We start from the raw sequence: 15,893 nt of genomic DNA, 5'->3' as shown, positions 1-15,893 counted from the left end.
CATCCTGGGCTTGTGTCTGAAATCGCCTTTTAGGTCGTTATGCCTGTCTTTCCAAAATTGGGTTGCACATATATTGAAAGCACCAAAACTGATATGTTAAGGATGCAATCAAAGACTAAAGACCCCATACCGATACTAAACAGAACTAAGTGACATACTGAATCCCATACAGCGAGTGCAATAAACATTACATTGGACAAGCGGGGAGGAAACTGATGACCAGGAGACACAAACACCCAGCTGGCAGTAAAAAGACATGACCAATATTCACTTGTCTCAAAACACACAGACAATGAGGACCATCAGTTTGACTGGGACAAAGTGGCTGCCCTGGGACAAGCAAACAACTGACATGTAAGAATTTCTGGAGGCCTGATTCTCAACATAGGAATCCCTTAACAAACACATAGAAATAGACCCTATACACAGGCCGCTACTGAAAAGCCAAACGGGAAGTGACAAGACCCACCACACCAGAGGATCATATAAATTCAGAACAGAGCAGAACAGCAATGCTTTGATTAGAGGTCACACTGATGATGTTGCCCAGAATGGTAACAAAACATCTGCAGACCACGGAACAACTGGCTCGGCAATCAAACGAACAACCACATCCACAACCCAAACTACAAATTTTTGCTATGACCTTCACCACCACTTTCATGTGGACCAGCACTAACAGCCCTGTCATGCACTATTATTTTACCGATTTCGTCCCCCCATTCATATCATTAAAGGAGAAGACAGCCCATAATTGGGCAGACAGAGGCCACATATATGTGGAAGGTTCTGATATTTGGATCCTTGCCAACTATGAGGAAAGAATCTTGGTTGTCACAAAGACTAGGACCACTCCTATGGGGAAGTCAAGACATTTATATCCTGCCAACCAAGTAAGTAGCATTCTTCCTTCCACTACAACTCTCACAGTCACCCCCCTGTCAGTCTTATTCATCGCACAATACTTCTAATGCTATCTCTCTTGTACCTTGCAGGTACAGCCAGCCTCCCTGCAAACTCAGGAGAAAAACATCCAGCTCCCCAGAAGCACTTTTCTGGACTTCTGATAATGAGAATACAGTGGTCTCAAGGGATGCATTAGCTTAGATACTGACGCCTTGTTAGGAACATTAGCGTAAGAAATTGTTGAAGCAGAATCTGTTGAGCACCTCACTGTGACAGCACCGCTGGTGGCTGAGGAAGAAACAGCCCAGACCGTTCACTCTCAGGGACTGCTGGAGACCAGGCTCCTGCTCAGGCCCAGGCAGGAGAGGAGTCTGTGGTGTTGACAATCAGGGACTTCATCCACATGCACAGAGAGGGGCAAGAGCAGAGAGCAAAGTGGGAGGCAATGGCCCTCATTGCAGCAGAGCAGCAAGTCATGTGACCTTCTGTTTGCATCCATGGACAGGTTGGTATTCGTCATGGAGAGCCAGGCCCAGCATCCTCAGGGTCTGCTGGAGAGGCAAACACATACACACACACACATACACACACACACACTCAATCACCCCATCCACTGGTCATTAGGGCCGAAGCCACAGCGACATTGGGTGAGGGATGGTGACCCCAGTCCAGTTGCCCCTTCCGCTCACAAGGAGACACAGTGGTGCTGGAAGGCACTCAGCCAGAGGTGGAACTCCACATAGAGATCCCTAAAAAATCTCTTCTTAGGGCACTCCAGAGGTTGTTCGGCCCACCTTGCCTGTCCTCCTCCTGTCTTTGGTGGTTCAAGCCAAGGAGGATCAACTTGATTCTGGCAAGAAAACCATTGGTATGTCTGGCCTGTTCAGACACGGGGTTCGCCCTACCAAACCTCCTGCACTAACAGTCTCCACCACAGAGCAGGCTTCCTCTTTCCAGGCATGGTGGGAGGCAGAGAAGAAGAAAACTTATTGACAATGCTTTGGTGTGGCTTGTATGTGACTCTCAGATTATGTATAAATGTTTGTTCTTTAACCATACATGAGGTTGTTAGTCTCACTGCATAGGCCCAAATGCATTTTACACCATCCAGCTTCACTTCATGGTCACAGATGTGGATCAATCAATGGAGGTCTACATTGAAAGCTGACTGCACCATCTGGAAACAGGAGATCAATGAGTACACATTGAGCCATTCTGCCACTTCTCATCCACCATCCCTAATGTTCATCTCTCTCTCTGCGCAGAAATGTGTTAATGAGTTGTCCAGCAGTGGCTGTGCCAGGGAGTGAAACACACAGACAGGATCAATGATGACCAGGGAATAGGCAGCCTGTGTGTCTGTGTCCTATAAAAAGTATGCCTCTGTGACCAATTTATTTCCCTTTAAAAGGTCTATCATTGGTGGGTTCTGCAGCCCCCTCCCACACAGGTTGAGTTGCTTACTCCAGCCACTCCGAGTGTGGTCACAATTTCTTCTCCATTGCTCATTTTCAATTTCCAACACAATGGAAAGCAACAGTGAGCATTTCTTTTCCAGAGGCTTCTATCCTCAGCTTGAAAATGCTGGTGAGCCCCCAAATATCCACACCCCTTCCTAGTAGCTCATCCAAAAAAATGCATAGGCTTTGCAGCTCCCCACGTCCCTAGCTAACCTGTCTACATCTGCTCACCTTTTCTACCCAGCCCCTGGCATACGAGATGACCAGACCAGGTGTGTCATTCACTGTCCCCAACACTCCTTGAAGTCAGGGTGCTGCTGAACATGGCCTATTACCCCTCCTGCATTACCCACTTTCTGACTGTGCTTTACTGTATCCTACCTTTGCAACTCATGCTGCCCCATTTCCCCACTCAAAATCATCCTTCCCTAGAACCTGAAGGCTTCAGCGCCAAAGAATTACCTACTGAGGTTCAGTCTTGTGGCAACGGCCACATTTACTTCCCTACCCCTTCTGCTTTATTATCAGACCTGGCAGACTGATTGTAGCCCATTCCCTCAACTAATCTGAACTGACAGCCTCGGACAAGTTAAAGTCAGACCCTGACTTTAAATATCACCAAATATGTCAGTTATAACCCCCAGGCTGGCCACTATGGAGCCAACAGACCAGCCATGACCCAATCCCTGATCGGCAGAGGGACGGATTCCCTGACCAATATGACTTGAATATTGCCAAGCCCCTTGGCCGGTATCAGAGGCTGCCCTTGACTTTCTATGCCAGGATGCCCTGACTGATAGGTGCCTCCATGGACTTCAGTGGGGACTGTTCCCTAAGACATTGAGACATGCAGTGTGTTTGCCACATAAGCTGCTCGCACATAGTACTGGTGTGAGACCGTGCCGTACAGCAAGGCTCACACTGCCATGACTGAGGACTGCCAAGCAGCAAGTCAAGCTGCCCAGCTGTGTGACTGCTGTAAATGGCACAGCAATGTAAGGTAAGGCATGAATATTGTGAGCAAGCAGGTAGGTGCTAAGTGAGGGAGCACTAACAGTGCAAGTGAGCAGCTCTGAAATACAACCTGGTCCAATCCATAAGCTGGATTTCTGACTCTGCACACAATGTTTGGTCAGATAGGAGGCTGAATATTACTGTGGTGAGTTGGTCAATCAACAAGGCATTCAACAAACAATAATCCCTCTTAATTGGCAATTCACCACTACCTAATGAGAAATTTGTCTCGCCACTTGTAAAAAGCATAAAAGATGAAATAAGATGCTCCCAACATCAAGATGGGCCTCACCAACTTTTCATCATTATTTTTTCTTTAATTTAGGCATGGGATGTGGTAGCTGCTTGCTGGGTCAGCACATATTGCCCGTCGCTAGTTGCCATTGAGAAGGTGATGGTCAACTGCCTTCTTGAACGGCTGCAGTCCATGTGTATCACCCACAACGCCATTACAGCCAGAATTCAGAATTTTTACCCAGCAATAGGGAAAGAATGATGATATGTTACCAAGTAAAGATGGTTAGTGGCCTGGAGGGGAATTTGTGGCGGTGTTCCTGTGTATCTACGGTCCTTGATCTTTGAAATGGAAGTGGTTGTGGGCTTCAAAGGTGCTGCCCAATGAGTCTTGGTGAATTTCTGCAGTGCATCTTGTAGATGGTGTGCACTGCTGCTACTGAGCATTGGAGGTGGAGGGAGTGGATGTGGTGCCAATAAAACAGACTGCTTTGTCCTGGGTGGCGCCAAGCTTCTTGAGTGTTTTTGGAGCTGCACTCATCCAGGCAAGTGGGGAGTATTTCATCATACCCCTCACTTGTGCCTTTTAGTTAGTAGATAGGTTTTGAGGAGTCAGGAAATGAGTTATTCACTGCAAGATTCCTAGCCCAGACCTTCTCTTGTAGCCACTATGTTTGTGTAGCAAGTCCAGTTGAGTTTCTGGTCAATGGTAACCCCAAAATGTTGATATTGGAGGATTGTGAATGCCATTGAATATCAAGGGAATATGATTAGATTCTCTTGTGTTGAAGATGGTCATTGCCTGGCACTTGTGTGGTGTGATTGTTATTTGCTACTTGTTAGCCCAAGCCCGATATTGACCAGGTCTTGGACTGCTCCAGTATCTGAGAAGTCACATATGACGCTGAAAACGGTGCAAGTTGCCACACATCTTGCCATAATCTACATCACACAGGCCTCTACAGGATTTCACCCATTGACACTGTCATTCAGATTATCAGATAATGATTAATTACACTGGTCCTTCTTTTAATTGAAACATGATATCTGGCTGATTGCTAATTAGTCAAAGTAATACTCTTATCTATCTCACTAGAATGTGGTAACACTTAAATCAAACCATTTGGTCTTTACAGCCTGAGCTGGATACTTCTCTCCATCAGTCCACTCGCATTCTTCAACTTCGTCATCATTCTTCACAAATGCTTTAATTTTCTTCTCGTTTTAAGTCAATTCTACAAGTTAATTATAAAATAATTCATGCATCTAATTCAGCAATTTTGTGACAAAGAATTTCATGCTCAGTCAGGTCTCTGTGTCAATTCGTTTCTCTAAACTCTCTTAATTATTTTAACAATGATTTTAATTTGATTCCTATTATGTGGTAGTGCCAGCCAATGGAAGTACTGTAATTTCATCCTTGCAAACTCATCATTTTTATTGGTTTTAGGACACTTTTTGACAAGATTACTTATACTAACATCTTCAAATCAATATACAAACATATTCATTTCTTTGTATTTTTTTCATATAGAATGCAATAAAGATGATCTTATTGAAATTTTGACCCAGTGCTGTAATGCCCAACGGCTCATTATTGCTCAGATCTACAGTGGTTCATATGGACAGGTATGTATTTTGACATTTCGCCAACATTTATTGTGAGCTAAAATAATCAGCAAGTTGAAGATCTCAGATTCTATTACAAACAGACAACAGCCTGTTAGATATCCTGCAGCCCTTTGAGTCACATCATCAAGTTACCAGGTAAGGAGTTCTTGACAGTCATTGAACTTATTTTCCTAATTTTACATTTGTAGATGGAGAGTGTTATCACTCCCACTTACCATTTAGACTGAAAGACACTATCATTAGGAAACTGGAAGCTGGTGATCCTATAAAAGTGCCATCTGATGGACTACAAAGCTTCTTTTTCTTCATCAGACCCAGATTCCCTCAGCACCCCTCCCCTGGTAGTGGGCCGGTATTTGGGTGCGATGCCATCAAATACCACCTCCACTGATATTTTACCAGGGGATGTTTTGGCTGTCTTACCCACCCTTGGCCTTAAGTGGCCAATTGAGAGGGGTACAGAGGCTACAGATCCCAGCTGGTAAAAAAATGTTACCCCTCTACGCCCTCCTGACTCATTCATCCACCCATTTCTCCAGCGTCACCCACACTGGCCCTGGCAAAACTCCCAACTCGCCTAATTTGGTTCCAAAGCTCCTCATTACCTGCAATTCCAGCAGTGGTCATCACTCCTAGTGGTGCTGCCGGAACTTGAGAGCCACATGATTACCCAGCAGCTCTCAGAGAAAGAGCTTTCTCCCATGTGGGAACTATAGTACCACACTCAATGAATTGACGACTCAACCACCGTAAAATCAGATCAGAGCAGCCCAGCAAAACAAAGGTACGCCCATCATAGATTTTCAAAAATGCAATCAGAGTCAACCCTTTCTTGTCCAGTTTTTGAATGCTGGTGTCAATATAGCAAGTGTTTTCTAACTATTCAGGGGAGGTGATCTTCACTAGCTCGGCCAGAATTTATTGCCCATCTCTAATTGCACTGGAAAAGTTGGTCATGAGCTTCCTTCTTGAACTACTGCAAGCCAATTGGTCTAGGGCCACCAAAAGTGATGTTAGAAACTGTGGTCCAGAATCTTGACACACAAACAGTGAAGCAAGTATGATTTATTTGCAAGACAGGATAGTAAGTGGCTTTGAGGGGATTTGTACGGGGTGATATATCTGCTGCATTTTTCTTTCTAGATGATAGTGGTTGTGTTTTTGGAAGGTGCTGTGCAAGGAGTTTTGATAGATTTCTGTGGTGTGTCCTGTGGGTGGTACACACTACTGAGCATCAGTATTGAAGGGAGTGAATGATTGTGGGTGCCGAGTTCAGTCAAGCGGGCTGCTTTGTCCTGGATGGTGTCAAGCTTCTTGAGTGTTGTTGCACCTGCACTTATCCAGGCAAGTGGAGGGTATTCCATTACATTCCTGACTTGTGCCTTGTAGATAGTGGACAGGCTTTGGGGTGAATAAGTACAATTTATACAAGATGGCCTTAAATTTAACAAGGCTTGAAAATGAGTGCAAGGACTGTGATTAACCTAGAACCTATACTGCCTGTCAATTTAAATGATTACAGCTTGCAGACAGCCCTATAAACACAGAGTGGCTGTTTGCCTCCGCATGGAGTCATAAAATCATTTGAGGCTGGTTCCAGCAATCCTGAACTTATTTTTTTCAGTTCATCTTTCATTCACTATTTCATGTGGCTGTGTAAACATGATAATTTAAAGAGGCTGACTTGTGGGCAAACGTTAGAGGCACTTTCAGGTTGCTGCATGGCCATGTTGCTAAGAGGGATGGTTAGCTAACAACACATGAAGCCAATCTGTCCAACTCTGCCTGACCTTCTCAAAGGAGCGGTATATTCTGGCTGGAACTGGTTCTGTTTTCAGAAGGAAGTGAGCAAGAAGAATGATGCAATAATATGGCAGGAGGCTAGCTCCAAGATTTTCTAATTTTATGCATTCAGCCAAAGTAAATACTTACAATTGCATTCATGAAGCTTAATCACATCCTCAAAGCAATTTGCAACCATCAGGGATTGACTTTCAAGTTCAGTCATTTTTAATATGTAGGCAAACACAGCAACCAATTTACACATGGCAAGATTCCATAAATACCAAATGGATAAACGACCAGGTAACCTGATTTACGCAGTTGAGGTTAAAGGCTGGGTGTTGATTATGACATCTTTTTTTCCCTAATACTCCCGTGGGAATTTTGACATTCAGCTGAGCAGGTGGACTGACTTTGGTTTAAAATCTCACCTAAAAGGTAGTAATTAGGATTCTACCACAGGCTTCAAGACCCTGAGATCAGGATGAAATGGGGATTCCCCAAAGCCAGAACTTGCCCGATGCTGGACCAGTTCAACAATTTTTCTTGAGGCAGCCTCCTATTGCCTGTTTCTGGACTCACTAGCCAACTGAGTACAGTGTGCGGAACATAGATCCTGCCAATCCAATCACCATGCTGAGAGCTCAAGAACTTTAGCAGGACAAGCTTCGCTGGGAAATGTAGGTGCTGCAGCTCAAAGACCAAGAGATTTCCATGGGGGAGGTGGCATGAAATTCAAAATGACAAAAGCTCTGTAACTAGGCCCTTCCAGGTGGCCGATTGGACAGGGGGTTGTGGGGGTGGTGGGGGGAGCGGGGTGGGGGCAGCCATTTCTACCACAAATCAGACACTCTCCCCCCTCCTCCCCACCATGCTAACCTTGAATCCCTACAGGATGCCCCCATAAAGTTAGCAGTCAGCCAATGTGGCACAGGCCTCTCCTCTGCTAGCAAAATTGATGTAATATTTTTGTGATAACAAGGTGTAGAGCTGGATGAACACAGCAGGCCAAGCAGCATCAGAGGAGCAGGAAAGCTGATGTTTCGGGTTGAGACCCTTCTTCAGAAAATTCTGAAAACCCTTCTGAAGAAGGGTCTAGACCAGAAACGTCAGCTTTTCTGCTCTTCTGATGCTGCTTGGCCTGCTGTGGTCATCCAGGTATACACCTTGTTATCTCAGATCCTCCAGCATCGGCAGTTCCTACTATCTCTGTAGCAATATTTTTGTATTCATTTTTGGGATGCAGACATCGCTGGTTAGGCCATCATTTTTTGCCCATCCCACATGGCAGAACTGAGTACTGAGGAAGGGTCACCGCACCTGAAACATTAACTCTGTTTTTTCCTTCACAGATGCTGCCAGACCTGCTGAGCTTTTCCAGCAACTTTGCTTTTGTCCCCACAACATTAGCTGGTTTTCTGGATTAACAGTCAAACGATAATCCCACTCAGATGTCACCTCCCCTGGGAGAGACATAGGTAATGCAGACGTAAAAGTAAAATAATGTTGGGCCAGGAAAGTCACCCTAATGAAGGCCTTTCATTATTTGAATATGCAGCCAATGTCTATTTGCCATGAAGTCAATCCGCATACAGGGAAATGTAGGTTTGTGCCAGGGCCCCAACCTTGTTTCCTATTTTCTTGCTATTTTCTTGCCCATCTCCCAAATCTACATCCCTGGGCTAGAAAAATCTGCTTGGTGTGTCCCTCAATGTAGCACTCCTTCCGTACATCATTAAGAGAAAAGCCTGGAGTCAAAATGTACAAAGCTGTGGTACATCTCAAATTGATGGGCTTCTGGCTCAAAATTGATGCTAATACCAACAGGGCCAATCTGACACTTTTAACTGTGATTACTGGAAATCTGACAAAAAATGCACTGTAGTAAATAGGTCTGTTTTCAGTGGGGTGCCTTTCGTCAGAATTCTAGCAATTTTTTCGTGACTTGTCGGCTCAAGATGTGAAACAGCTAGCTGTACTTTATACACTAAAGTACAAACAGCACACAGATTGAGAAGTGAGTCAGCTGCTAACTGTCAACAATGCAAATCAGCACAGCAGCAATGAAGTTTGAGTCATCAGGTACACAGTGCTGCTCATTTTATTCTGCGTTGAATAATCAGCAATTTGTGATAGCCCAGCTTCATAATTTAAACATGGTTTAAAGGTACAGATCAAAGCCGTCCTATTTCACCTTGATTTTCATTTGGCAAGATCAACAGACCACACTGCTTTCTGAAAACAGTGAATTGAAGAGTGTAGGTACAATGAAGCAAAAGCAGTGAATCTTTGTTGGTGTATCTTATTCAGAGATACGCACAACTCTCAGAATGGAAGAGAGATGGAGAGAGAGAAAAAAACGCCACATGAGAAATCGGAAGGAAATATTCTATGTCAAAATGCAAAATGAGGAAATTTTAACTTCTAGGCATTCGCAGGGTAATCCAATGTTGACTCCCACGCAGAGACAGTAAGAATATCATGTGGGAGTGGGTATTTCTGGGGAGAGGTCCAGGCTCCTGCTCCAGCCTGGAGATGAATTTTACTCCTTATGTCTGTAGAGGATTTTTTTTAGAGAGATGCTTCCAACCGTCAGCTATAAATTTGGAAGCAAAGCTACAGAACTCCATCACCTCACTCCCAAAAATGCCATTTTCTTACACTTTTTATGTGTCATCAACTGCAATTATTTTCATGGAAATTCACATACTTTTATTTCACTGATGTGAACAGACAGTAAGGACGACTGACAGGTTTGATGTGATTATGTCTGGCGATTTTCCTATACATTATTGTTCCCTCCTTAGCCTGTCCTTTCTTACACTTTTTTCTCATTCTATCTCCTGCAACTTTTCTCCTCTCGCATTTATCCCCTCTCCTCCTCACTCTTACTGCCTTTTACGTTCCCTCTTTCCCATTACTCTCTTCCTCGCCCTCAACCTAATTTTCCCTTCAGTGTCTAAGGCTGCTTGACTTGAAGAGAGAACTTGATCTTTGCAACACATTTGCAGACCACATGACATTGACCAGAGAGTACTAAGTTCAAATTCTTGTCAATCCCCATACACTGCTTTGGATGTTTCAGAGCTATGGGGGCGTGGGGATGGTCCTCTCCTGGGTGTGATGTGAGTAATAGTGAAAAATCTGGGAATTTATGGTTAGAATTGAAAAGAAAATCAGTTCTGCAATTCTGAAACAAATTTGCCCAATCTTCCCCTCAAGACTTAACTATCAACTTCAGAATCTCACCCCTGGAAGGTGACTATCTTATTTCCATGCACGTGCATCTCATTAAATCCCAATTCCCCTTACTTAACTCATTTCCAAGTCTCCTCCACCCAAGATGGCTCAAATTCCCAACATAAATCAGCACAGGCACCTGGTGCCTGCAGATCAACGAATCTTAGTATCATCTGACTGTTTCTTCACAACAGCACTGTCCCTGTCTGCTCCATGGCTGCCACCCTCCTCCGCCCTCCATCCTTGCAGCTTGGTCTCAGCACGCCACCAGCCTCATATTATCGTGGCTACCCTCGGACTAACTCATATACCATTCACCCCTTAAACACCTTACTTTATTGTTTGAGGATATACCTGCAGCATGTGCCAGCAGTTCACATGACAAAAATGAATGAAAGCTGGAAGTCCCTGACATTAGGATCATTGAATTCCTACAGTGCAGAAACAGGTCCATTGAATCCACACCGAACCTCCGAAGAACATCCCACCCAGATGCACCCCCCTACCCTATCCCGTAACCCTGCATTTCCCATGGCCAATTCACCTAAGCATTTTTGGACATTGGCAAGCACTTCCACATCTCCAGACGTGCAATTCTCCAAGAGAGGTGCCCAAGAGAACAGCTGCATAATTACTGAGATGCAGAGCAGAAACTTCCATGAAAAAAGTATTTTATTTGGCAAAACGCTTTAAATAAAAATGTGAAAATTCCGCCATACATTTCAATGTTTAAATACCTCTGTAAATTCTCTAATCGGTATGAACAATGCTGATTCATTGATGTAAAAATGTTACCACTTTTAAATATTTTAACAGCAATAGCATGATTTGAAAATATTCCCATTGCTGAAATATACAACATGTTTCAATATAGCATGAAACATGTTGATGAGGGTATTCATAACTTGCTCACTTCATCGGAGGAATCGTCAATGTATGGTGATCAAATAAATGTCATCATTGTATACTAATTGTGGAAATTTAAAGGGAAGGGAATATTCTGTGACAGTTACTAAATTTATGTTCATCTAATGTATGTAGGACGATACATTTGCTGACACAAATACCAATGATGATTGCTGACTGCGCAAATGCGAATGTATGCACACAATATTAAGCCAATATTTAAAAATTAAGAGGAAAGTTCTGCTTTGTTTACCAGTTTATATCTCTTACTCAATATGCTATTTCATTAAAATTGTCCCATTAATTGGCATTTAAACTATTTGTCACAGTATTTATGAGAGATACCGCAACGAGTACACATTCTCCTCGGTGTTAGCAAGTTGAGACCAATGCCTGACCAGTCATTTATTATGTATAATTTCCTATAAACAACAGATGTTGAAATATTTCGCAAAGGCAAGGCACTAAAAACCCTTCAGCATGATACAATTAACATATGCAAAGTGGTGATAACCTAAATTTTTATGTTCTTGTTCTTCCTTACCATCACCAACTTGTCCTCCTTGTGATTGTCGGGGAGCATTTTAATTAGTCCTCGTTCTTGTAATGGATTAATACTCTCATGGGCCCACTGTCAATGCCAAAATGTCTCAGGAATTAATTTTCTTTCAAAGAATGGTTTGGCAGTTGTTTGGGATTTCTTGTACTCACACAGAGGAATGAACTAATTATTTTCACCATTGCAAATTCATTTTTAACCCAGTGTAACCTTTTTCTTCCGGAGAACACATTGACTGCTTTATTAATTATATTCTAATGTACTTTGGATGCATTTAATTGCTGTCCTTCTGTGAGATGATTTAAAATGATGTACTAGTTGCTAAATTTAGTCCATTATAGTTCCTGCAGTTTCCAAGCCATTAATAAATGCTTAATACAGCATGTTGATGGTGCTCTAGTTAAAAATGAAACTGATTAGAATTTCCAGTGGCAATTTCTTGCAGTCTATTCTAGAAAGTTTTACTTACTAGAGTTCATCCTTAAAGCATTTTGACATGGAAAATCCCATAAATTTAAAATCCATGATTTTGTTCTGTTAGTAAATCAGTAATTGCATTTTATAGTAAATTTTTTTGTCATTTTTCTTTAGCAAGAAGAACTTACAGTATTATTTTTCACAAAATAGTTTTATTCCCGAAGAGCAGAAATATGAATCAAACAGCATTAAGTGTAGTATTAAAACTAGGTGGTCCATCGGATCGGGTAATCGAATGTTGCTATGGTTTTCCAGCATTTTTAACCATGCCTGAATATTTTACTATTCAATTCATTTAATTAGGGGGCTCCTTTTGAAGTCAAGGGAAGATACTGAGAGGCTTGTTTCAGTTTTGAATCTGTGTGCCACAATTCAGCATTTTAAAAGAAAAAATAGAAGCACATAGGACTTTAAATGAGAATTAAAGGCCACACCTTTTTCCTTCCACCTGCAGATTTGTGTTTGCATTTAACAAAACATATTAGAATGAATAGTAGTGCACCAGTCCCAATGGGTTCACAGAGCACCTGGGACTAGGCATATTGACAGATGTGATAAAGAAACCATTACCTTTGTCATTTTATTGTCACAAATAAATAGAGGCAGGCTACAGAGTGGTTGGGGAGGGGTGTGGGTGGCAGGAGTACATAATTGCTGAGTCATAATGTTGGCATGGAAAATGACAAGAGGCAACTGTTTAGAAACATGGGTAGATTTCCTGATATGCTGTGCCACCTTGTGGTAGAATTAAACCTGTACTCAAGAATCCCATACTGTGAACTTGAAATAAGACCAAGAAGATATTGTACCAGAAGAAGATCATTCTGCCCATTAAGTACACTCCTTCATTCAACGAGATCGTGGCTAATCGAATAATCCAAAACTCCACTTTCCTACCTTTTCTCTACAACCTATAATTTCCTTATGAGGAGAGATTATACAAATTAGGCCTTTTTCAGAGACAGAGTCATAGAGATTTACAGCATTAAAACAGTCTAACTTGTCCATGCCGACCAGATATCCTAAATTAATCTAGTCCCATTTTCCAGCATTTGGCCCATATCCCTCTAAACCCTTCCTATTCATATACCCATCCAGATGCCTTTTAAATGTTGTAATTGTACCAGCCTCCACCACTTCCTCTGGCAGCTTATTCCATACACACACCACCCTCCGTGTGAAAATGTTGCCCTTTAGGCCCCTTTTAAATCTTTCCCCTTTCATCTTAAACTTACGCCTTCTACTTTTGGACTCCCCCACCTCTGGGGAAAAACCATGGCTATTCATCCTATCTATGCCCCTCATGATTTTATAAACTTCTGTAAGGTCACCCCTCGGCCTCCGACGCTCCAGCAAAAATAGCCCCAACCTATTCAGTCTCTCCCTACAGCTCAAACTCTCCATCACTGGCAACACCTTTGTAAATCTTTTCTGACCCTTTCAAGTTTCACAATATCTTTCCTGTAGCAGGGTGACCAGAATTGAATGCAGTATTCCATTTTTTCTCTAGAATTTAGAAGGGCAAGAGGGGATATGATTGAAGTCTTCAAAATATTAACTGGAAAGGACAGGGTAGATAAAGATAAACTACTTCCACTGGTTGGAAATTCTAGAACCAGGGGGACTCGAGGGGCATAGTCTGAGAGTTAGGGCCAAACCATTCAGGATAGATGTTAGGAAGAACTTCTACACACAAAGGGCAGTAGATGTTTGGAACTCTCTTCAAAAAATTGTAGTGGATGCTGGATCAGTTGTTAAATCTGAGATAGATAAATTTTTGTAAACCAAAGTTTTAAGGAACATGGGCCAAAGGCAGATACATAGAGGTAGACCACAGATCAGCTATGATCTCATTGAATGATGGAAGAGATATGAGGGGCTAAATGGCCTACTCCTGTTCCTTTGTTCCTTTACCGATTAAAAATCTATCTTGGCCTTGAATATACTTAATGTCTCAGCCTCAACAGCCCTTTGCAGTTAAGAATTCTGCGATTCACCACCCTCTGAGAGAAGAGCTGAAAAATGGATTTTGAACATTTGAGGTAGGCTTTATGCTCCCTTCCAGCATCTTTGAAGGCGGGGCTCTCTCATAAATTCAGCACGCATACCATCTACCATTCTCATACCCATCCCTGCCTGTCTCCCATTTTATGAGGGGCAGAGGAATGAGTCAGTGACACAGGCAGCCCACTCATACTTAAAACTTCCAATTCCCCGGTCCCCAACACCTTATCTTTACCATGGACATCCAGTCCCTATACACCTGCATTCCCCATTCAGATGGCCTAAAGGCCTTCCGCTTCTTCCTGTCCCGCAGGCCCGACCAGTCCCCCTCCACTGACACCCTCATCCGCTTAGCCGAACTCGTCCTCACCCTCAACAACTTCTCTTTCAATTCCTCCCACTTCCTACAGACAAAGGGGGTGGCCATGGGTACCCGCATGGGCCCAAGCTATGCCTGCCTCTTTGTAGGTTACGTGGGACAATCCCTCTTCCGTACCTACACTGGCCCTAAACCCCACCTCTTCCTCCGTTACATTGATGACTATATCGGCGCCGCCTCGTGCTCCCACGAGGAGCTCGAACAGTTCATCCACTTCACCAACACCTTCCACCCCAACCTTAAGTTCACCTGGACCATCTCTGATACCTCTCTCTCCTTCCTGGACCTCTCTGTTTCCATCTCTGGCAACCACCTGGAAACCGATATCCATTTCAAGCCCACCGACTCCCACAGCAACCTAGAATACACCTCCTCCCACCCATCTTCCTGCAAAAATGCCATCCCCTATTCCCAATTCCTTCACCTCCGCCGCATCTGCTCCCAGGATGAGGCATTCCACTCCCGTACATCTCAGATGTCCTCGTTTTTCAAGGACCGCAACTTCCCCCCCTCAGTGGTCAAGAACGCCCTCGACCGTGTCTCCCACATTTCCCGCAATTCATCCCTCACACCCCCTCCCCGCAATAACAACCAAAACAGAATCCCCCTCGTCCTCACGTAACACCCCACCAATCTCCAGATCCAACGCATTATCCTCCGACACTTCCGCCATCTGCAATCAGACCCCACCACCAAAGACATTTTTCCCTCCCCACCCTCATCTGCTTTCTGGAGGGACCACTCTCTCTGTGACTCCCTTGTCCGCTCCACACTCCCCTCCAGCCCCACCACACCCGGCACTTTTCCCTGCAACCGCAGGAAGTGCTACACCTGCCCCTACACCTCTCCCCTCACCCCCATCCCAGGCCCCAAGAAGACTTTCCACATCAAGCAGATGTTCACCTGCACATCTGCTAATGTGGTATACTGTATCCGCTGTTCTCGTTGTGGCCTCCTCTACGTCAGGGAAACCAAGCGGAGGCTTGAGGACCGCTTTGCAGAACACCTACGCTCGGTTCGCACTAAACAATTGCACCTCCCAGTCGTGAACCATTTCAACTCCCCCTCCCATTCCTCAGACGACATGTCCATCCTGGGCCTCCTGCAGTGCCACAACGATGCCACCTGAAGGTTGCAGGAACAGCACTTCATATTCCGCTTGGGAACCCTGCAGCCCAATGGTATCAATATGGACTTCACAAGCTTCAAAATCTCCCCTTCCCCCTACCGCATCCCAAAACCAGCCCAGCTTGTCCCCACCTCCCTAACCTGTCCTTCCTCCCACCTATCCCCTCCTCCC

At 43.9% G+C, this 15,893-nt stretch overlaps 1 protein-coding gene across 1 annotated transcript in view; it reads left to right on the top strand.

Moving 5' to 3' along the window:
* The window catches only part of LOC109912120 (annexin A10), an 82,229-nt gene that overhangs the window by 21,475 nt on the left and 44,861 nt on the right, over positions 1 to 15,893 (top strand). Inside the window, exon 3 of the mRNA XM_048616373.1 lies at positions 5,149 to 5,243. Coding sequence (XP_048472330.1) covers positions 5,149 to 5,243 — 95 coding nt within the window. The remainder of the gene's footprint in view (positions 1 to 5,148; positions 5,244 to 15,893) is intronic.

This window comes from Rhincodon typus, chromosome 1 (assembly GCF_021869965.1).
Source record: "Rhincodon typus isolate 14 chromosome 1, sRhiTyp1.1, whole genome shotgun sequence".
Taxonomy (NCBI): Eukaryota; Metazoa; Chordata; class Chondrichthyes; order Orectolobiformes; family Rhincodontidae; genus Rhincodon; species Rhincodon typus.
This window is presented reverse-complemented; position numbering and strand designations above follow the sequence as displayed.